Source organism: Zeus faber (assembly GCF_960531495.2).
Source record: "Zeus faber genome assembly, chromosome: 8".
In the NCBI taxonomy this organism is placed as follows: Eukaryota; Metazoa; Chordata; class Actinopteri; order Zeiformes; family Zeidae; genus Zeus; species Zeus faber.
Window position 1 is genome coordinate 4,055,860 of NC_137195.1, and position 22,500 is coordinate 4,078,359.

General features: G+C 47.0%; 1 protein-coding gene across 1 annotated transcript in view; it reads right to left on the minus strand.

Annotated features, from left to right (window-relative positions):
* Positions 1-22,500, minus strand: part of LOC307234007 (mannosyl-oligosaccharide 1,2-alpha-mannosidase IC) — a gene marked incomplete at its 5' end in the record, with an annotated part of 131,564 nt that overhangs the window by 20,535 nt on the left and 88,529 nt on the right. The window contains 3 exons of the mRNA XM_080005538.1: positions 364-457; positions 539-662; positions 7,547-7,641. Coding sequence (XP_079861664.1) covers positions 364-457; positions 539-662; positions 7,547-7,641 — 313 coding nt within the window. The remainder of the gene's footprint in view (positions 1-363; positions 458-538; positions 663-7,546; positions 7,642-22,500) is intronic.

A 22,500-nucleotide genomic window follows, 5' to 3' on the forward strand; every position in this document is an offset into this window, starting at 1 on the left:
ATAATAATAATAATAATACTAATAATAATAATAATCATATAAACATATAATAATATCATTACATAAATTATTTAAAGATGAATAAAAAAATATATATCATCATCTTGATAAGATGAACTCATTTATTTTTTAACGTTTGAACACTGATTGTTGGTTAGAAAGTATTGTAGTAAGAGTTATTACACTTTGAAAACTGTGTCATGTAAGATGGTAGATGGCCCCTAATGGGCCATTGAGAACTGATTTTATCCTAGTCAAGTTTAACAATAGACAGACAGACAGACAGACAGGCAGACAGACAAACAGACAGACAGACAGACAGACAGACAGACAGACAGACAGACAGAGACGGACAGCACTCACGTTGAACCCAGTTTCCGCTGACTGGACTCAGGAAGTTGGGATACAGCCCATGGGGCTTCTCGATTTTGTTCAGCACCCGCCGGATGTTCATCACCTGCAGGAGCAACAACCGGGTCACATCAATGTTCACCGGGGTTCACTAGGATTCTGTTTACCGCTCCGCAACGTCCCTGACCTTCTCGGTGAACACGGGGTTCCCGGAGAGCTCCGTCAGGTGGACAAACTCGAGGTGCAGGGTCCCGAACTCGGCCAGGATGCTGCTCCCCGCCGAGGCCCAGCCCCAGCTCCAACTGGTGCCACTGCAACAGAACGCACACAGCGCGAGGTGAGCACCACGGCAACCAGCATGGCAACCACGGCAACGCACACATGCACATACACAGACAGTAAATATCAGATAAGAAACCTACGGTATTTGGAAGCAAGTACAAATCGTATATAGTAAATACTGTGTAGCAAGTGTTGATATTGCCGGTGCCCGTATTGTGTGTAAGGTGAGAACTAGTAAGAATGTAAGCACCATATAACTAAATGCAATGTCAATGTATTTAAATAAAAGAATAAAACTTGTTTTTCAAAAGAAACTGCCTCCAACACATCTGACATTTGAATCATTTTATAATAGAATGATAATGATCACATATAACAATAATAATCCATATTTTAATATTCTTACTTGTTGCACCAATTTTGAGTCAATCAATGTGATCATTTTCCTTGGTGGAAGTGTCTCAACATACAGGGGTGATACCGCGCTTATTTTGTTAATGTTTGAATAGGGGTTGACAACCCGGCAAAAAGAGAATAGCTCAAAGCTGGTTGCCCAGGGCAACTGTTTTGAATTTCCCTTAATGTGTGTGCTCCGATGTTTGATTCAGAGGCTGCTCTATTTTTATTTATTTCTCTGTTTAGAGAACTTTGTGAGGCGCACTCCGGTGCCACATGCATTTCATGGATGGTAAAAGTTTGAAAGCTGATTCCACCTTTTGAACACGCTCCCACATCACCGGTGATAAAACTCCCCGACGCACGGCCGTCGACTCGCGCAGATATTGCGTCGTTTATCAAGCTCTCGGAGCAAAGTCGGCAAAAAAAACAGCCCTTTTATGGCCCTCGTGGCCTCCCGTAGGCAGCCGCTGCTTAATGCACCGCGGAGGAGCGGCAATCCATATCCATTCACTTGCCCAGGGCTCTCCACCGGTAATGGCGCCCACCTGTCCGAGGCACCGTGACGGATTCAAACTGCGCTGTCTTTACTCGATGCTGAAGGGAAAGCAGCAGGCGAGGAGCAGGTCACAGCTCCCAGCCAAATCCACCATTTACCCTCCGTTGGCGTCAAAGGACAAAAGGATAGAACTAAAAGAAACTAATGGATCATTGGGACTCGACCCAAGTCCGCTTCAAAATCGGGTTCTTATAATTTAATCCCGTATTGAGGGATCGTCCTCAGCAGGCTGGCGTGCGGGGCTTGGCGCCACAAAGGCCACCGCGGCCGACCGACAACGCCCACCAAAAGACCTGGCTTTCGGTACCAACGGAGGAAGCAGGAGAGCCGCTCCATCGACCCGTCGCCCGGATACCATCCACCCTCACTCACGGGGAGCGGCGGGCGGCCGGGGACCCCGCTCAGGCTGTGGAAGCCTCGTCCAGGGGCGTCGGCGGGAAAAGTCCAACCCCGGGTCGTCTTCAGGGGTGGGAGGAAACCCCCACGGGAACACGGGGAGAACATGCGACCTCCGCCCAGGAAGGCCCCCGGAAGGTCGGAGCCAATAGATACGGATAAAAACACTGGATGAAGAATGGAGCTGAATGGTGAGAGCGGAGGAGGATGACGCCCAGGAAATAACACTGGATGCAGCCATTGAAAGTGTGAAGGCCAAGTCATCAGCCGCCGAGTTCCATCAGGTTCCATCAGGTTCCATCAGGTTCCATCAGGTTCCATCCCTCTGAGGCCTCCAGTCGTGGTTCTCTCGGCGGGGCGGGCGAGGAACACGCCACACGCAGCATGAGGAAGACAAGGAATTCAAAGCTGGTCGTGCGCGGCGCTGAAGCTGGCAGGTCACGCGTCATGAGCAGATCGCTCAGTTAATGAGTCTCGGGGGTGAAGGGAAGCGCTGGGGCTGCCGATTAGAAACATCAGTGAAGCCAAAGTGTCGATCAATCGTCCTCATGCTCGGGAACCTGCACCAACAAAGAGGCCTCGTGCACAGAGACGCAGGCGACGCTTTGAACATCTTTCATAACACACTGGTGCACGGGGGAATCTGGTGTGTGTGTTACAGTGTGTGTATCTATGTGTGTGTGTGTGTTTTATTTTACAATACGCGTTCACATACTGTATGTAATGTATAGGGGTCTGTGTGTGTGTACGATATTGCTCAATACCGTGTGTGCGCGTGTGTGTACGGTATTGCTCAGTACTGTGTGTGTGTGTGTATGTGTGTGTGTATTGCTCAGTACTGTGTGTGTACGGTATTGCTCAATACTATATGTGTGTGTGTGTGTGTACGATATTGCTCAATACCGTGTGTGCGTGTGTGTGTACGGTATTGCTCAGTACTGTGTGTGTGTGTGTGTGTGTGTGTGTGTGTGTGTGTGTGTGTGTCTGTGTGTGTGTGTGTATGTGTGTATGTGTGTGTATTGCTCAGTAGTCTGTGTGGGTGTACAATATTTCTCAATACCGTGTGTGCGTGTATGTACGGTATTGATCAGTACTGTGTGTGTGTGTGTGTGTGTGTGTGTGTGTGTGTGTGTGTGTGTGTGTGTTGCTCAGTACTCTGTGTGGGTGTACACTATTACTCAATACTGTGTGTGTGTGTGTGTGTGTGTGTGTGTGTGTATGTGTGTGTGTTTGTATTGCTCAGTAGTGTGTGAGTGTGTGTGTAGGTGTGTGTGTATGTGTGTGTGTGTGAGACATTTCCCATGTTTTTTTCAATGCTGCCTGTTTGTGTGTGTGTATGTTATTTGAACACTTACTTGCATATACACAGCTGATGCGTGTGTGTGTATATTTATTGTATCTTTTTTATTTTTATGTCGTTTTTATGCATGTTGTTTACATCGTTGTGCGTTATCTGTGTTTATGTGTGTATGTGTATTTCTGTATGTGTTTATATATGTGTGTATTTCTGTGTGTGTGTTTATGTATTTGTATATTTGTGCATATTTATCTGTCTGTGTATATTTGTGTGAGCTTCTGTGTGTTTATTTGCATGTGTGTGTTTATATGTGTGTATCCCTGTGTGTGTGTGTATCATATATGTGTGGATGTGTATCTGCGAGTGCATTTATATCTATTTATGTATTTATCTGTGTGTGTATGTGTGAGGGTTTGTGTGTATTCCTGTGTTTACCTGTGTGTGCGTGTTTGTCTGTTCATCCCTGTGATTATCCGTGTGTATTTACATGCATATATGTGTGTGTTTACATGTGTGTTTACCTGTGTGTTTTTCTCTGTGTGTACCTGTACGTGTACCTGTGTGTGTACCTGTGTGTGTATGTGCTGTGAGTGCTGCAGATCTCATTTCAAACTCCTTGCACTATCTGCTCTACAGGGATCCCTGCTCCTCCCTTCCCGTCTGCAGGCGCAGCCGCCGCGTACTGCTCCGGCAACATTTAAACCGGGAACGAGGTAATTAGGTTCAGCGGCAGCTGTCCAGCCGGGGGATGGGTTAATTGGTAGCAGGTGCGGACAAGGAACCAGAGAACGTCTTCCGAGGACACAGCGAGACGCCGAGCTCCTGGATCTCCAATAATAAAGCTACGGAAACCAATAGAAACAAGCACGTGGGAGGCAACAACTACACTAAACGAGTTTCTGAACTCGTTTTGATGATGTCATCTGTACTTGGCTGTAGAACGTATTATCCGTCTGATGGTAGAACGTAGTATCCGTCTGATGGTAGAACGTAGTATCCGTCTGATGGTAGAACGTAGTATCCGTCTGATGGTAGAACGTATTATCCGTCTGATGGTAGAACGTAGTATCCGTCTGATGGTAGAACGTAGTATCCGTCTGATGGTAGAACGTAGTATCCGTCTGACGGTAGAACGTAGTGTACGTCTGACGGTAGAACGTAGTGAAGGTCTGACGGTAGAAAGTAGTATCCGTCTGACGGTAGAACGTAGTGTACGTCTGATGGTAGAACGTAGTGTACGTCTGACGGTAGAACGTAGTGAAGGTCTGACGGTAGAAAGTAGTATCCGTCTGACGGTAGAACGTAGTGTACGTCTGATGGTAGAACGTAGTATCCGTCTGACGGTAGAACGTAGTGTACGTCTGACGGTAGAACGTAGTGAAGGTCTGACGGTAGAAAGTAGTATCCGTCTGACGGTAGAACGTAGTGTACGTCTGATGGTAGAACGTAGTATCCGTCTGATGGTAGAACGTAGTGTACGTCTGATGGTAGAACGTAGTATCCGTCTGATGGTAGAACGTAGTGTACGTCTGATGAAAGAACTACCTTTAAGAAGTGGTTGCCAGGTTTCCAACCATGCGTCAGCTGTTGGTTGCCCAGAGCAACCAACAGCTTATTTGTCATTGATGTTCATGATGATTGGTTCAAACCTCGTGGGAGGTCAGTGATTACACTCAATTAGTTTCAGGATTGGTCTTGACGATTGCTTCTGTCCGTGATGTGGAGTGCGCTTTACGTCTGGAGACAACAGAATATTCCAGACAAAAATGTGTTTGTGCAGTCAGGTTCAGGACCACGTTGGCTCTCTGCCGGCGATGAATTATGTAGGGAAACTTGTCTCAAGGTGTTTGGGACTCGGCCGGCGCTGACACAAACTTTTAGAAGTTGGTTTCCAAGTCGCCAATAGAATATTGTCGACAAAAAGAAAAATTAAGCTTGATTGAATGATAATGATCCCATATAATTTTTACCCATAATTTCAATGGTCTCACCATTTTAAATCAATTGTAAATCAATGTGTCAGGAACACATTTTGGGAACATAGCGAGGTACAACATATCCTGCTTGTTATTTTTTATTTTCCATAATAAAAGCGGTTGACTACGGGGCCACACAACCAGGCCACAGAAGATGATGATTGACAATGGCCCCAAGTCTTGTTGCCCGGGGAAACCAGGCAGTGCAGTTATCTTCAGGCTCTGCTCCGCTCTCACAGACGAGTGAAAAGAAGCTTCAAAGGGGAACCTGCTGGTGGCTTCTCATTATCCAGGCATAGAAATTGATTTTTACTATTTTGTTTTTTATCAATAATGCTGCCACAGCTCTCACATTATCAACTAGATGGCGTCTATCTGTACCGTCTACCGTTCAATCCGCTGACAGTGGAGCCACAGCCTTGACGTACTGGGATGTTGGCGCGGTTCCCTGATGAAGGCTGTTTAGGTCCCCAGCAGACCCCCTCCTTTGATTTTTTTTTTTTTTCAACATTATATTCCTTGTGCGTGCTTTGATCCTGCTGCTTCTTCCAATTGGCGCCACAGGAGTTTTCCTTTTTCCTAACTCAGTTGCAACCTTCCCTCCTTCTGAGTAACCACTAAATGAAAGCAGAGCGGGGGGAGCGGAGGCTGCCGGGCCGCGGAGACACTTGGCTAAACCAGGCTTTTGACAATATCCGAGACTTTTGACAAGGCTGATTATTTCATGTTGAGTAAAGCACCAGACCCGCCGGGGCTTAACGCAGTTAGACCCAATTTAAATTTCTGCAGAAAACAATGGCCGGATCTGTCAAACGGCGACAGACGGCGGGCGGTAACGACGCCGCGAGGAGCCCGGTGGGACGCGAGGGCAGCCAGGCGAGATCCGGGGACAAATATGTCGTGTCGGTGTGAGGGATATTCACGTTTCTTTGAGGGGGGAAAAAAAATCGCTCCCGGGCCTCGCTCACGTAGCAGACTGCAGTGGCGGTGAACAGACGTGGGGCGCGGAGCTCGAGCGCAGATGGTCGAATATTTGCTCGGTGACAACTCGCATGTCAAGCTGCCGAGCCAATATGTTGAGGATATCGTCAGACGACTCCCTGGTCTTAAAGCACATGCCGCTGAGCCGAGCCTGAGGCTTCCCGGCTTCTGATCCAGTCCGACGCGACGGCCGCCGCCGTCTGACCGGGCGGCTTTGGCCGCACTTGCGTCGACGGAAGCGGCGTCGGAGGAGGCCGATCTGCACCCCGCTTGCGAGCATCCGTGCTTGGCGGTGAACATGAGCTCTCCGCTGTTTCACAACCGAGCTCCCATCTCCTCGCTAGATTGAAAATGAGATGCCTCCAAAAATGTGTCCCCCCCCCCCCTCGCTTTCTAAATGAATTCAGTCACGGCGGCGGAGCGCGGGCGAGGCTCGTCCGGGGCTGAACGAGACGAGAGCTACAGCGGCGGTGTGAAGAATAAGTCTTTCTATCCCGCTCCTCTGTGCATCCACTGCGGGGAGGAGGGCGCGTCGGCGGGGGAAATTATTTCATCCTGTAAAAAAATTGCATGTATGCATGAGGATTCAACATACGCCGCCTTCCCGGGACATATTTTTTACGCATTTTCGATTGCGTTCCCCGGAGCCGCAGAACCCTCCCAAACACGAAGGGTGAACTGAGCCTCACGGCTGAAAGTCAGGTAAGCGCCCGGCAGCACACGCTATCGGTGCCGTCTGATTTGGGATGACAGTGTATTGCCATGTTGTGAAGCCATTTGTATTTCCATGGAAAAGAGTGAGGTTGCAAGGGGTTCCCATGACAACGCGGGTTCCTCCACCGGACGAAATGGCTGAAAGATTTTTGAACCGCGTCAAACGGTCGCTTACCTGATTTTCAGACATGGGGGGGTTTACCCTTCGTGTTGGGGTGGGCTCTGTGGTTCTGGAGGTTGGTGAAAATGGTGTCTTGAGAAGGCACCATTGTACGGAAAAGCCCAGCCGCCAATCTGCTGGGGGGGGTCTCAACGCCGAGCCCCTGCCATAAGCGCACGATGGGAGTTAGACTCTAGATTCTATCACTTTTGGGTTTTTAACCGTTTTTGAACGCATGGATGGCCGCCGCTCCGACACAAACGCGGTGAACCCTCGACGATGACCCCCGAAGGGGACACAAGGGACCCCTGAATCCCAACCCCCGCGTTCAAGCCAGACATCCATTCACTGACAATTCGGAGGGATGGAACGGCCAAGATGGCGTCGGAACATGTCGGGCCCATGACGGGGACGGCGCCGGATCTGATGCTCACCTCCCCAGGTTGATAACCCCACGTGGGATTCCAGTTGGCGTGTTGAAGGCAGGCAGCAGTTTCTCCCCCAGCTCCACCGCCTTCCTTCTGAACATCTGGGTGGAGAGAGAGAGAGAGAGAGAGAGAGAGGATAAGAACCAACAGACGCCGGGAAGAGTAAAAAAGGCAAATTGCTATGTGACGCATTTCACTTGTAGAGTCACCACCAGTGACAAACCAACGTCATTTCACAGAATGGGTGTAGTTGGGGAGTTAATGAGTTGGTGCTATTTCAAATCTCCTATAAGACGGTAAATGCCTTCTTCTTCTTCTTCTTCGCTACCGTAACGATGTCAATAGAAGCGCCGGTGCCAAGAGATGGAAGCGTTTGTATTCATGTGTGTCGCGTCGCCCCGCACCCAGTGAGGAAGCGCCTCCATCCTTGTATCCAGGCGGCTCGCGCTGCCCTCCGTCAGGCTCCTCAACGCGGCGCGAAGCTCGAGTCGGCAAACACAATAAAATCAAGGCTGGCAACCCTGACACAAACAAATACAGACACGGAAAAACCTTTCTGCGGCGCCCGGGTCCAGAAAAGAGGCCGACGCTCTGCTGCAGAAAAAGTACACCTTTTCCGCAGAGAAGCCTCATTGTGAAAACTAATTACGGAAACCATAACAACAGCCGGAACAATGGAGGCCCAGCTGGATCAAAATCAATCTCATTGACGCAATCTGCAGCGGTTCATTTAAAACCACTCCCTTCTGCGAGAGGACGGAGCGGGCTGAAAGAGGCACGAAACCCATCCACGGGGGAGGAAGGGGGTGGTGGTGGTGGTGGTGGTGGTGGGGGGAGACGGAGGACGAGATTGAAATACTGACAGAGACACAAAGAGAGAGTGGAAGCCAGAGGAAGAGACTTCAGACAAGTGAGTTTGATACTGTGATACCACAACGCCTGGGAGATGACGGAGAGATAGCGGGAGGGGGAGAGGGAGGGGGAGAGAGAGAGAGAGAGAGAGACATATACCGTATAAATATATATATATATATTATATAAAGTACATACACAGAGAGAAAGATGATGGACAGAGAGACGGAGAGAGAGAATAACTTGGAAAGTGATGGAGAGACAGAGCTGGGAAATCAAGAGATGAGAGAGAGACATGCAGAGAGAGAGGGAGGGAGGGTGGTGGGGCCGGGGTTGGGAGGGAGGGAGGGAGGGTGGGGCCGGGGTGGGAGGGAGGGCGGTGTTCTCAGTTACTCGGCAGCGAGACCGAGCCACGGAGGGAGGATGGGAAGATGAAAGGGCGTCAGGGAGACGGCGAGCGCTGGCCTCCGCCATTAACATTATTATCTCCATCACAGCTATTAGTCTCCGAGCCGCTGCCCGCTCCCCTACAATAAAAAGGGCGGAGCTGCGGTGTTTTTCCGCTCGGGGGGAACCGAGCCCGCTACGTCAGGGCTGTTCGAGCAGTGACCCTAAAAAACATGTGAAACATAGAGAGAGGAAATGCAAAAACAATGCAGATCCGTATTCTTCAAATTATCTTCATAAACCAATGGAAACTGTTTCCATGGAGTCATATGTTTGTTTGTTTTTTTGTTTCTTTCTTTGTTTCTTTCTTTGTTTGTTGGTAATTTAAGACCTGCAGGTATTTCTGAAATCACAGTGACTTCAGTTCATGGCTGTGAGCTGTACATGCATTCAAAGGGCCGCGCTGCATTGACACGTGGGCCACAGTTGGGTACCACGTGTCTCCATGCCGGAGCTGTAGACTCGCCAGAGGGAAAAGCGGAGAAGCCCTCCACCCAGGAGCCCCAACAGAAGATGTGACGGCGGATGCAAGATTCTGTGGAATTTCAAAAAACTGGAAGTTCCAGCGCAACGTCTCGCACCGCGGGGGTTCTCCAGGCTGCCGGGAACGTTCTGGATCTGGAGCCTTGGTTTCGGGCGGTTTGCCTTGGTTTCGGGCGGTTCGAGGGGGGATCGAACCCGTGAAGTATCAGGTCTCAGACGATAATGGAAGTTTATCTTATTGATGGGATGTTCTAGGAGGAAAGACAAATCATTATCCTGTTGGAGGCTGCGCCGGTGGAGCGACAGGGGGGGCGGGGGTTGAAAAGCGGACCGTACCACCTGAGCCTGGAGGGGTGGCCCGGGCCCAGACATTTGTTTGCCGTCTGATCATCTGCGAGGGGGACATTCTTGCAGCTCATCTGAAAAGCCAAATTTGAACGTGTTTGCAGCTAAGTGGCAGTTTCACGTTAACGACCCAACGCTAGGGAATCACCTCCAGCGCCCCCCGGGGTGGGTGGGGTTCATAAAATGTGTCCTGGCTCCATCACAAAGGACGCAGCCCCGCCCTGTCTCCTCGATGCGCGTTTCATAACCTCTGCTCCCCCTCGACACAGATTGACATTCTGTCCGTTCCTCGCTTTTTTTTTTTTGCCGACGCTGCAGACTTCACGGCCTGACGGGCGACGGTTCGGAGCGACGCCCGGGGCGCGGGCGTCACGGCCGGCGGGCTCCGAGGTCGTCCTCCGGAGGGGGAAGGGGAGAGATCTTCGACGTCCCCCGCCCGGCCACGCCCGCGCCCACCGGCGTTGTTTGAGTTCAAGCGGCTGCGGGGGGATAAGTGCGAGCCCCGGAGACGCTCGCTCCACGGCCGTCGCCCGGCGCCAGGGGCCGCACCGCCCTGCAATTATTTCGCAACAAAAAAAAATAAACACATAGGAAATGAGGTGGAGCGAGGCGGGGGAAGCTTTGTGCACCCGTTCAATCTGAAGGACGTTTCCCCATCGACAATTATCCATTAATTCGTCCGGGCGTCAACTCCATTCATCCTGCTTAGTTCCTTTCTGTTGACTCGCCTCCTGAAGCCAAGATATCAGGCAGTGGTGCGGGTCGGTCTCACCATCTCTCACCGCCAAGTTTTTCCAGGGGCCTGAAGCCGCCATATTTAATTCATGGTGTTGTCGGGATCAATTTCAATGATAAAAAAGTGAAAAATAAAAAGGACACTGTCAGAATTTGAACTCCCGGTTGAAGGGGCTCGCTGTGGATACAGCAGAGGCTCTGAAACCATTCAACTGGCGAACCCAGAAAGACAGGTCAGAAAGACAGGTCAGAAAGACAGGTCAGAAAGCCTGGCGACGCCCGGTCGTCCCTGCTCGTCCACGTCCGACGCACGACACGCGCAAGCCTCCGTGGAGTCGGCACCATCAGGTGATAAAAATCAGAGACGTTCCTGCTGCGTTTGTGATCATTTGTGCCGCTGTGGTTTTTTTTGGGATATATTTAACGTCATATCTCATGAGATGTTTGATGTGACTGTCCACCCCGTCGTCGTCAGGACGCTCCTGAATTTGGACCGATTGTCCCCACAACCAGACGGAATGTCCCGCATCTTGATGGGTTTAAGCTTGTATATTGAATTATGTTCATTTCTATGACGCTGACGTTGATTGGCATGCATGCTGCAAAGAGTCGGCGCCGCTGCAGGAGTGTCTCCTCTCTTCTCCGGTGCAGGCCGCGCTGCGCGACCTCCGGGGACAGAGTGGGAGAACGAGTTGCTATGGTTACAGGGTAAACACACTCATACCCGCGCCCTCTCTCTCTCTCTCTCTCTCTCTCTCTCTCTCTCTCTCTCTCTCCCCATGGCTCTTATGGAACATGTCGTTGAAGTTATTCATTGTGCATCCGCCAAATAATTTGACTGAGAGAATAATTTAGGATAGAACATTTATATTTTAGAAAAATTATTAATTTTTTCAATCGTTTAGAACACATTTTCCTTTTTTTGAGCATGTCCAGAAAATCCTCTGGCGACCCCCTGGGAAGCAGAGCGCGACCTCTCCGGGAGTCGGAACCCACAGCTTGAGAAGCCCTGATGTGCAGTGCGTGCACTAACGCAGGTTGAGGCGCTTGGCTCGGCGAGAGCGGGCCGCGGCTCTTTCAGTATCCCGTGTTGGTGCCCGATTTAAAGGTCTCAGATGGCGGTTCCACCTCGGTACCGTCCATCACCGGGTTCCCCCTGCGGGACGCCGCCATATTGAACTGTTCCAAGTAGAATGATGGTGGAGGCAAGGCCACAGCACGTCCTCTCTAAATGTAATGATTGACTGTTTACGTGTTGCATTGGATTTGGGGTTTAGCTCCTGTCCCGCCCCAGGAGATATTCATTTCACAACATTCTACATTTACTACATTGTCCCATTTTAAGAGTCACAGAAGAATGGAAGATTTTTTTGGATGGATGATACTCACACAAATACATTTTTCTGGAAATATCACATCATCCCATAATACCCTCTGTGAAAATTATTATTATATTATTGCTTATTGCTTATAACCCTTATAACCATTCAGTATTCATACATAATTATATACTGTATGTATAATTCATACATGCACAATGCCCTTGATGGAGGTTTATTATTTATAGTATATTTTGCGAAATATTTCCATGTTCTATTTTTATGACTTGATTATTACTGGCTATTTGTTCTAATATGAGCTGCTGTAAAACCATGATTTCCCTACGGAGATGAATAAAGTATCTATCTAATCTATTTCTCTGCGCAGTTCAAACCTTTTCCTGCTTTATAGAACCCTAAACTCCCGTGTAAATCCAGCGCTGCCTCCAGAAGAGTCCACCAGCCCACACACACGCTCAGTACGACTGAACAGCCGAGTGTGTGAAACCACCGTCTGCATCCCATAATGTGTGAAACAGCCAAGTACCAGGACCACACATTGCATCTGGTGAAATATTGGGTACTACATAGTACGCGGTACACAGTAGGCAGTACATAATATGTACACGAGTATGTAGTACTGTGCTGTTCTGAAGGCAGCAAAGGTCTGCTGGCCGTTACCCACAATGCCTCACTTCATGGTTTCTCAGTGTAGTACCGTGACAACAGTGGATTTACAAAGTTGCTCATTAATGCGATACAGCTGGAGCTTACAAAGAACTGTGTGTGTGTGTGTGTGTGTGTGTGTGTGTGTGTGTGTGTGTGTGTGTGTGTGTGTGTGTGTGTGTGTGTGTGTGTGTGTGTGTGTGTGTGTGTGTGTGTGTTTGTGTGTCCAAGTCCCTCAGCCTCCTCTCTCTCTCTCTTTTCATAGAAGTCCCTGATGATCTGACCTGGCCTCGTTTCTCCCCAACAGTCCCTTCTGCCGCCACAAGCCAGCGGCTTAAAACACGCACACACACACTCACACACACACTCACACACACACACACACACACACACACACACACACACACACACACACACACACACACACACACACACACACACACACATTCCTGCTCACAAGTTAGTGTGTGCACTTCACACAATCTATATACACAGATAAACACACAGAGACACAAATAAACACACACACCCCAGGATATGGAGCAGATCCAGATATCCAACGACACTGTCACTGTGTGTGTGTGTGTGTGTGTGTGTGTGTGTGTGTGTGTGTGTGTGTGTGTGTGTGTGTGTGTGTGTGTGTGTGTGTGTGTGCGCGCACCATGTGTAATATTTATTCTGTCTGTCTACATGTGGACATTATATTACATCATTAATCAGAGCCTTTTGTCCCGGGCGACTTCAAATAAGTACATTTTATCCGTGGTATCATACATCTTGGTTTATCTTTTTATATTCAGTTTATTTTTGTGGTTTAGGTTTATTTCATTGTTAACTTCTTGGGTTTCTTGTACATGGCAGATTTATCCATTTGTAGTTTAGTGTTTGTGTACATTGCCAAAATTGCCTTATTTATTTAGGTCATAATTTTTTTTTCTTCTTACTTTGTAGGTTTATAGTTATTGTCTTTCACTAGGTTTATTGTTTATTGCCATATTATTTGTTATTTACTTGTTATTTGTTAGGTTTATTGTATATTTTCACACTATCCCATCTTCAAGTTAACTTTGAGGTTCATTGTATTTGACTATTTTCTAATTAATACTTTTATTCTATTGTCTTATTATTATTGCCATATTTGATGATGCCTGTCTATCCATCCATCTATCAGTATCAGTGACAGTATCAAACCACTGTAAATCACCATGACAGCAAGATCCACAGATATGTACTAACAGAGGCACAGATAAACACACAACCGACAAACAGATATGAATTATATATTATATATATACAAAATACACAAGCACACACATTGCAATTACCTCTTAGTTATTTATGTGTGATTACATGCTCGTAATTTACTCTGATATTAATTAGAGGGAGGGCCCTTTGGGGTTGCATCTGGTCCGTGATTTACGGCTCCATTCACCAGAACACAAGCTAAACTGCGGCTCACGCTCATAAATCCAACTCGGGTTCCCACTGCAGCAAACTCAGCTCCCAGGGGCCAGTCCTCCCTCCCCATGCATCAGCCGTTTACCACAAACTGACCTGCTCTGTTCTCCCTAATTCACTAGTTTATTTTACAGTTACGAAAACGTTACGTAAATTCGAAGTAGAACGCCTAAAATGCCGTCCGGAATATTGAGGGTGCATCGGTTTGGGTTGGTGACTTGGATAACCAGATCTAACCAGATTTCCTGTCTTTTGTGTTGAAAACCATTAGCAAATGAAGGAAACCGGACCGAATGAGCTTGACTAGACTTTCACTTATGAATGCAACCAGAAGACTCCTTCCACTGGAGCGGTGGTTCCCAACCTTTTGGGACGCGCGGCCCACTTGAAAACCTCAAAAGCGTTGGCGGCCCACATCCGACCACAAGTAACACGGGAGCCAAACAGTGCGTTCTCAGAGGGCGTATATTTTAACAATCATATGCATTCTCATACATGCAGTGCAGTAGCGGTACAATCAAAAAAAGAGCTGTGTTAAAAATAACCTCACATCAACGGAACTTTTGCGTAACGTTGGTAACGTAAAACTAACAATAGCAGGAGCACGTGGATATGAACTCACCTCATGAGAAGGCTGATGCTGCATGGCAGACACCACCGACTTGATGCCTGGCTTAAGGGGCGACAGCCTCAGTCCAAGATCTGGATCAACATTCACTTTATTCCTGTATTTAGTCTTCAATGCCACAAGCGGCGAAAAGCCAGTCTCAGAAGAGATACGTCGCGGGGAAAGGCATCAGAAATCGCACAGCTCTGTTGGACGGATCGGGACGCTCAGAAGCAACATGAAGCCAGAAGTTTGTCATGTACTTCTGTGAGAAAGCCAGTTTCAGAGATCCACAGACCGTCCTTCTCTTCCGTCTCGGGACTGCGAGGGTCTCGTCACTGTGGCTGGCGAAGGGGGTTTTCCATCCCGCTGCACTGCACATCTGGGATGGGGAAGTGTTTGCGCGGCTTGGTCCTTAAACCACGCAGGTGCGCTTCGACATGATTGATCACGGTGACGGGAAGCCGCATTCCTTCCTTTGTCAGAAAATCGGACGGATTCCCAAACGAGTCAAAGTCTCGTCCGCTCGTTATCAGATGTTCACACATTCTCTACCATCTCGTCAATCCTGCGTCTGACTGAGTTATCACACAATGAGACGAGGTTGATTGCAAGCCAATCCAACGCCTTCTCTCCCCCGATAACTCTCACCATCTCTTTTGTGGCAGGAAGAATTAAATTCCCCCCGATTGTATGTGACTTACCAGGCTGGGCTATGAGTCGGGCGACCTGATAGGACGCTTCCGCTGCCTTTGCGTCCTCGGTGCCCATACATGACGTTTCCATCACCTCCCTCTCGCCCTGATGCTCCTTGAGTTTATTATGGAAAAGTTCAAGCGGCTTAGACATGTCCTGTTGGTGTTTTGCCTGGAGGTGATGGCGCAGTTTGCATGGCTTCAGAGAGTCTCGGAACACACCACGCACAGCGGTAACGGTTGGTCTTCCGTGCCTGTCCAAAAAAATTCCAATGATAAATATTCAGTGCTATACTTTCTCTGAGAGTTTCATTTTTGTCCGACAGGCGGGGCTGTCCCGCCTCTCCGATCCATTTTGATTATCACCGCAAGTCAAAAATGTACAGGTGCACGTTGATCATGGTCGGGCTTGGACGTAGTACGCCCCATCATAAGTTCCTATCTATCAGTGATGATGAAGGTTTTAAAGAAAAAAAAACATGACATTTTATCTTTTTTTACATTTAAAAACCTTTTTGTAATTAATATTTTTTTTCAATAAAATCTGTGTTTTGGGCATGAATTGGCGACCCACTTGCAATGCCCTCATAGGTTGAGCATCGCTGCACTAGACCTTTCACGTATCTTATAAATGCAACCTAACCACTGGACTTCCATTTGACTTATCTCATGAATGCAGCCAGAAGACACCTTCCAACTCGACTCGAGCTGCACCAATAGCCCAAGCAACGTACTGAACCAAGTGATTCAGACTTCTACAAGAATGCTCAAACAAAGGCGACAACCTTCAAAATATAATGTGCCTTGAGGAAGAGTAAAAGACGCCAGGGGAGTCTGGAACCCTCCAGGAAACGAGGAGGCTCTCTAACAAGGTACGATAAGAGGTCACGGCCTCGGCTGGGTTGGACATAGAATAACGCTTTAAGGTTCACACTTAAAGTTAAGATGGATCCGTTCGCAGTCTAGTCCCAGAATGGTATGTGAAGACATTTGATCTTCAGCAAACCTGAAACACATTCCTGGAAAGATTCGATAAAATGTGTGTGTTTAGACCCAAAAGCACTTTTGTCCCAGTCGCATCCAGACCATCTGTTGAAGCTTTTTGGTGGAACTGGAGACCATGGACGCGCGCGCTAGTGACACCACGACGCCCCTCGCTGATAATCCCGCTCAGCCTTTTAAGGAATTGGCCGGGGATAAAAAGATCGTAATCAAACTTGCAGATAAAGGAGGGGACTCAACTGTTGTCCACGCTAATGTTTGATTATAGAGTCGACGGCCACCGCCAGCTCAACAACGGAAATTTCTGAAGAAAATTTAAACCATAGCCTTGGCATGGACTTCCACAATACCTTTATTTTGATCTGTGATGTTATGAGAGAAGACTTTTTTAAGGGAAAAACCGCTTCTCTACATGGGGATTTGATTACCCAAACAATTAACTTTGTCAAACGTTGTCACCGACAATGAATGAGATTGATTTTCATGTTAAGCCATTTGTCCAAACATGAGTAATTTGTCTTTTACATTTAGGATTCCCACAGATATCTGAACTCAAAGACATGCCGGGTTAAACATCTTTTGTAACTCTTGACATTGAAAGACTCTTCCACACTAGCATTCCCATGTTGTTGCCTTCGGTCTAACAGAATAAATACTGTCCGATCATTGGATGTTTCTTCATGACAACGTTTAAATCAAAACTTGCTCCGCTCAATATCTTTACAGTAAAAACAACATCTGATCAGGGGCAATGTTGAGAAAGATTTCATGCTAAGGACTGAGGAGCAGTTTTCAGATATATTCATTCTCGTTTGGGTCACTCGTACATTCCAGCTCCCAGAAACGGCCGGCGTTCCTGCAATTCTTGTGAACACAAAATGAAATGAAAGACGTATGGAAGGGAAGGGCGTCGCGCGGGGCGAGAATGAGTTCTCTCCCCGCTCTTGATGACTGCAGACGCACACGGCCGTCCCTCCCGGCTCACGCCACTCTGGAACCGGGCGGAGAGAGAGGGAGACGCCACGCTCCGCCGCCTCCAGTCACCCGGCGCACCTCTCAATCCGTCCCGCAAGCGTAAAAGTGTGAATGTGTTTTCTACAGTGGTACATCCCCCCCATCCACGCTGGGTGTACTGTGGGGGGGACATTCGTCATCTCGCTGTTACCCTTCTGAAATACATGCATGGACGGATTCCAATATCTGCTTTTATCAGTCCCAATTCACGACCCACCCAAGAAAGTAAAAGTTCCACCAAGTGTAACCAAGACGTCCGGAGGAATCCCCTGCTCGGGAGGCGAGTCAAAGAGTTTGAAACAACAGGAGGTTTAACTCAGAGGGGGTTCTGATGGCCACACCGCCGACCCGTCTAACGGGAGATGGAGGGAAGCGAGGTCACTCCACCACGTGGACTTTGGTCCCACTCTCCTGGTCGTTTGACGTCTCCTTGAGACGCTGTGTATTGAGGCTATTTCGGCCCCAATGGGAGCGTTTACAAGACTGCTGAGACGGCTGACGGCTATGGCCATGTAATGTGGTCTTAAAATAAAGAGGCAGTGAGGGCTTGGTTCTCTGAAACCCACCGTGTTAAATTTGCAATGCCAGCCCCATTTACCTCCCACCGGCGATGCTACCTGGGGAATTAGGTACGATGAGGGCATTTCAAGTTTACAGTGTGTGTGTTATTTTAGAAAAAGGGAAAAAAACATCTATTTTTGTATTCATCAAGATGAAGCTTTCACTCTCTTTGCTGAAAAGGACATATCGGTGTTTTTTTTTCACATTCTCGAACGTGATTGGCTGTCAGACTGAGAGTGCCAGGAGAGCCCCCCTGGTTTCTCACTGAGCACGGAATCAATAAAGCGAGGCAATGTCTAGGGGCTGGGTTTATAGGAATGATGGCTCCAAATGATTGGCTGCCATCCAGAATCCATGCCAGACCCGGGGCCAAATATGACTCATTGTTATGTGGGGTGAGACCTCTGCGAATCTCACTTTTTTTTCTGGCACTATCGGGACAATCCCCTTCAGACAACGGGAACGATGAAGGATTTGGGCAAACTAATCAAATGATATGGAACTCTTATCCCAGATAACAAAGTTCAGCTCTTCTTGGCGTCATTTGGCCAAATCGCGGTTCTTCCTTTGGTTTTCATGTTTCTGAAAGGTGACAAAGATAAGGAAGCGGAAAATTTGACAAGATGAAGAAGAACGGAAGATGGTGTGATGCTACAGCGAGGAGCATTAGGAGTTCTGTTTGATAGGAGTTCATCTGGCTTCCTGAGCCTCTCTCTCAGTATGATCTCACTAAAGCTACGATGCACTTCAGAGACTGTAAGATATGCAAAGTGCATGCTTCGCTTGATTCAAGGCTGGTGTGAATTTAGTTATTGCCATGCAACCAGTTGTCTCAGCAAGGGAAGCTTATTTGAAGACACCACTGCTGGCATTTGTTCCGAAAATAACAATAAAAATCAAAAAAGTTGGAGGGTGACACTTTGAGAATATTCTGATGTCCCGCAGGATGATAAAGGGAAATTTTATAGGGCTGCAAATGAACAATTCCTATTTTCCATTTCTTTCATCTCAGATCAACAAACCACACTCATACAACTGTTGCTATGTTCCACCGACACAAAAACCCAGAAACAGAATCACATTTATTTGCCAAGTACAAAATATGTACTTGGCAAATAAGTGTGATTCTGTTTCTTTTTTTTCACATCATTTAAAAGTGGACAATCAGAGCTTCAAAAACATGGTGTCACTAGTGCGAATCAAGCAAATATTTTTAAAGCTATGGCTTGTTAGGAATCTGGATGCGACAAACTGTGCTTCTGAGATAATCACCCTCAAAGTTTTCCCAACAAGATTCAAGATTCAAGATTTTTTATTTGTCACATACATATACATACTTTCATACATATATGCAGTGAAATGTAATGCAACGCACCCGGTGATAGCACACAATATGTCCTAGGGAAAAAAATAAATAAAAAATAAAGTAGAAAATTCCTTTCTAATAGACCGACTAACACTTGGCTTCATTCAGCCAGCTCCCAAAATACAAATGGATTTTGAGGACCAACAAAGCCACATGGCTACTTGCCACATGGTCACTTGAGACCCTGCTGAATGGGGCAATCTCTGCATTGTTTATGTGTTTTTTGAGAATGTTGAACAGTGTCATCGACACACAACGTCGCTTTAAAAAAAAAACTTTCATATAACGTAAGAATATATATGTTTTATAAAAGTGGAATTATTTAAGAGTTTAATAGTGTGGACAACACAACAAAATGTACAGTTTGTCAATAATATTAGCCTGTTTATCAACCTTGTCTGTCATTTAATATATAAATGTGCATGTGCCAAATATATTCAAAGTTGTTGGCCCCTGGCCGCATTTGCAGGTCAATTTGAGAATCTTGTCCATTGCTAATTATTCATAATCTGCATCACCAACATCAACAGACTTCATCATGTCATCAACCTCGTATGTAACGGGCGTATCATCGCTCTCCTCCGGTGGTTCTTGAAAATATTCTGTTTCATCGTCACATTCAGGTTGAAATCCATGGTTTGAAATGTTCTCCAAGTCCCAGATAATGCCAGTATCAGATTCTGCATCGCTGTCGGAGAACTTACTATCATCGCGGAAAATGAAGTGCTGCTTATACTGACTTTGATCTATCGCACTGGTCAGATTAAGGTCCACGATATGATTAAGAGCTTCCGCCACCCACTTCTCGTAATTCATAACAACACAGAGATAAAAGGTTTCACAGACGTCAGCTTTTGTTCTTCGCGGCTTACGCAACCTCCACAACAATGTATCCAGGTGAGTGTATAAAACACTTAATATGCAAAGGTTGAACTCTATCAAAACGGTTTCACATTGTGACTTCAGATCACGTGGAATATGGAGGAATGATCTTCACCTGGAGGGTCGCTTTAAAAGAAACGATCAATTGGCGTCGCGCTGTTCAGCATCTCAGTAAGTGAACTTTGTTTCCCCAGGTAATCTAATGGGAATATTTAACTCGATGGTTTAACATTTATCTACTATTTATAAATCAAACTCAGTTTTGAAAATACGTTGAGAGAAAAAAAACAAAACACAAAGGAACACAAATCTGGAAAAATCTTTCTTCGTTTTTCAACTTCTTTTGCGGCTCCTGGCGTTTTTTATAAATGCACAACAACACAGGTTTTGCTGCGGTGGGTAACATATTAAGACAAAAACAAGTTCATAATATGCACGTTCACATCCCTGCGTCATTTTCGCCTGTTCTCAACATTGGTTCTCTCTACTCCCCAAAGCAGCTGACTACACGGCTGCACAAGGAGGCGCTCTGGCCTGTCGGCTCAGCCCACATGCCTCTTTCTGCCTCAGCCCTTTAGCCGAGAGGACACAACCCCTAGGAATCTTTCCCTACCACTCAGAGGTCCTGGGAGGTTCGAGAAAAGACAGAGTTTCTGGGGTTGAAGGCGGGACGAGACGATTAACAGACAAAGAAGCTGTGGTAGAAAAGGTGTTTTTTTGTGTTTCTCATCGTGCTGCGTTGCTTCCCAAGATCAGAGAAACTCCCTGTCTGACCACCGCGGGTCTCTGCGGTGTTTAAAATAAAACCCTGCCTGCCATTACACCAACTACCCAGGCTTGTGGTTGTTATATATTCTTAAAACAAGCCACGTTTGTTAATGTAGAACAGCATGAAAACATCCTGTGAAGGAACCATGAGATCAGTTTCAGCCTCCAAGGACTTGGCAGTGTGTTGACAGTCCCTCCTTTCTAAACCATGACAAAAGCCGACCCCTATCTTAGCTCCACCCAAGGTTCTGAGCCTCCAGAGATCTGTTTGAAGCACCGTGGCCCCTCTCATTCCCAGTCTATATTGGAACTGTGATGTTTGAGTGACACGAGACCTGGAGGACGTTCGATGATCTTGAACTTTAAGGGCATTTTCTCGTACAATCTCTTTGCAGTAGTATTAGTGCGGCTTTACACTGAATCCGACAAACGACAACAACAACTCTCATTCATTTACGATGGTAGAGTTGGAAACCAAATGTGAAACGCCCCGAGCCTCTGCTGTGCGGAGATTTCTGCATCCCATCTGTGGTCCAGAAGCAGTCCAAATGTTAAACTCCTGCGAAACCTGTTGAAGCAACTTTTGCCGATTATGGCACGTCGGTGTTATTGGAATTGGGATTAAATGTAAGTAATGACATATGTTAAACGAGTGACGACGTGAAATCCAGACACATGTTATACGATGGCAGAGGGGGTGTCGGGCAGTCGGATTTGTTGTCGGACTCGGTGTAAAAGCTGCTTTAAAAGTAAGCAGTTTACTAGCTCCATGGTTTTGGATAATGCACGGTTAGCCCAAAGGGTCAAATTCCAAAAAACAATGCAGTGCTTTTCATGAATTACAGTCTCTGATAAAGTGCATGACAGAGTGTATATAACTGTGTTTGTGCAAGTTCAGAGGAGCTGCGCGCGCACACACACACACACACACACACACACACACACACACACACACACACACACACACACACACACACACACACACAGACACACACACACACACACACACACACACACACAAACATTATAAACATGGTTCACAGTGGGAGCTGGTGCTGGTCTGGAGATACCGGAACTTTAATTCTGCTGGGGCAGTGATAAGAGCCTCATTTGCTGTGTATTTGCAGGAACAAACACCGGCTTCTCCATAAGCAGGAACCCTCGGCACCGGTGTGCTCAGCTTCCCGGCCGTCGCCTCATATCAATATTAGGATATTTTTCTTTACCCTTCATCTCGCTGGGCCTGGACGACTCAGGCAGACGTTTCTGGGAAATGGCTTGACGACGTTCAGCTCCAACAGTTTTTCACCCTTTGAGCTGCACGTAGGAATGATGACAGAACATTTTCCATAACAGCGATTTCGTTCTTCCACGTCGGAGCGTTTAAAATTAACAAGCAAACGCTGGTTTCATTCTTCGTTTCACAAGCTGCTGCTCAAGGCAAGGGAGGTAAAAAATGATCGGTCTAGAGCTTTATCGGAGTCACAGTCCTAAAGGGTTTTAAAGCCACACATTAGGAGAACAGCCATCCTTAACCTTAATTTCTTAGATGGGCAACTCCTTTGTTGGTGTAAATATGTAGTTTGACATTTACCTAGACACAGATTTCACTTAAAGAACGGAGTAGAAATAGAAAAAGGAAAAATAGAAAAAGATAAAAGCATAGAAACTAAATAAATACATAAATAAATAAAGTGTTTTTGGAGGAGACCAGGTCTAGGAGAAACCAGTAGGTCTGGGAGAAACCAGTAGGTCTGGGA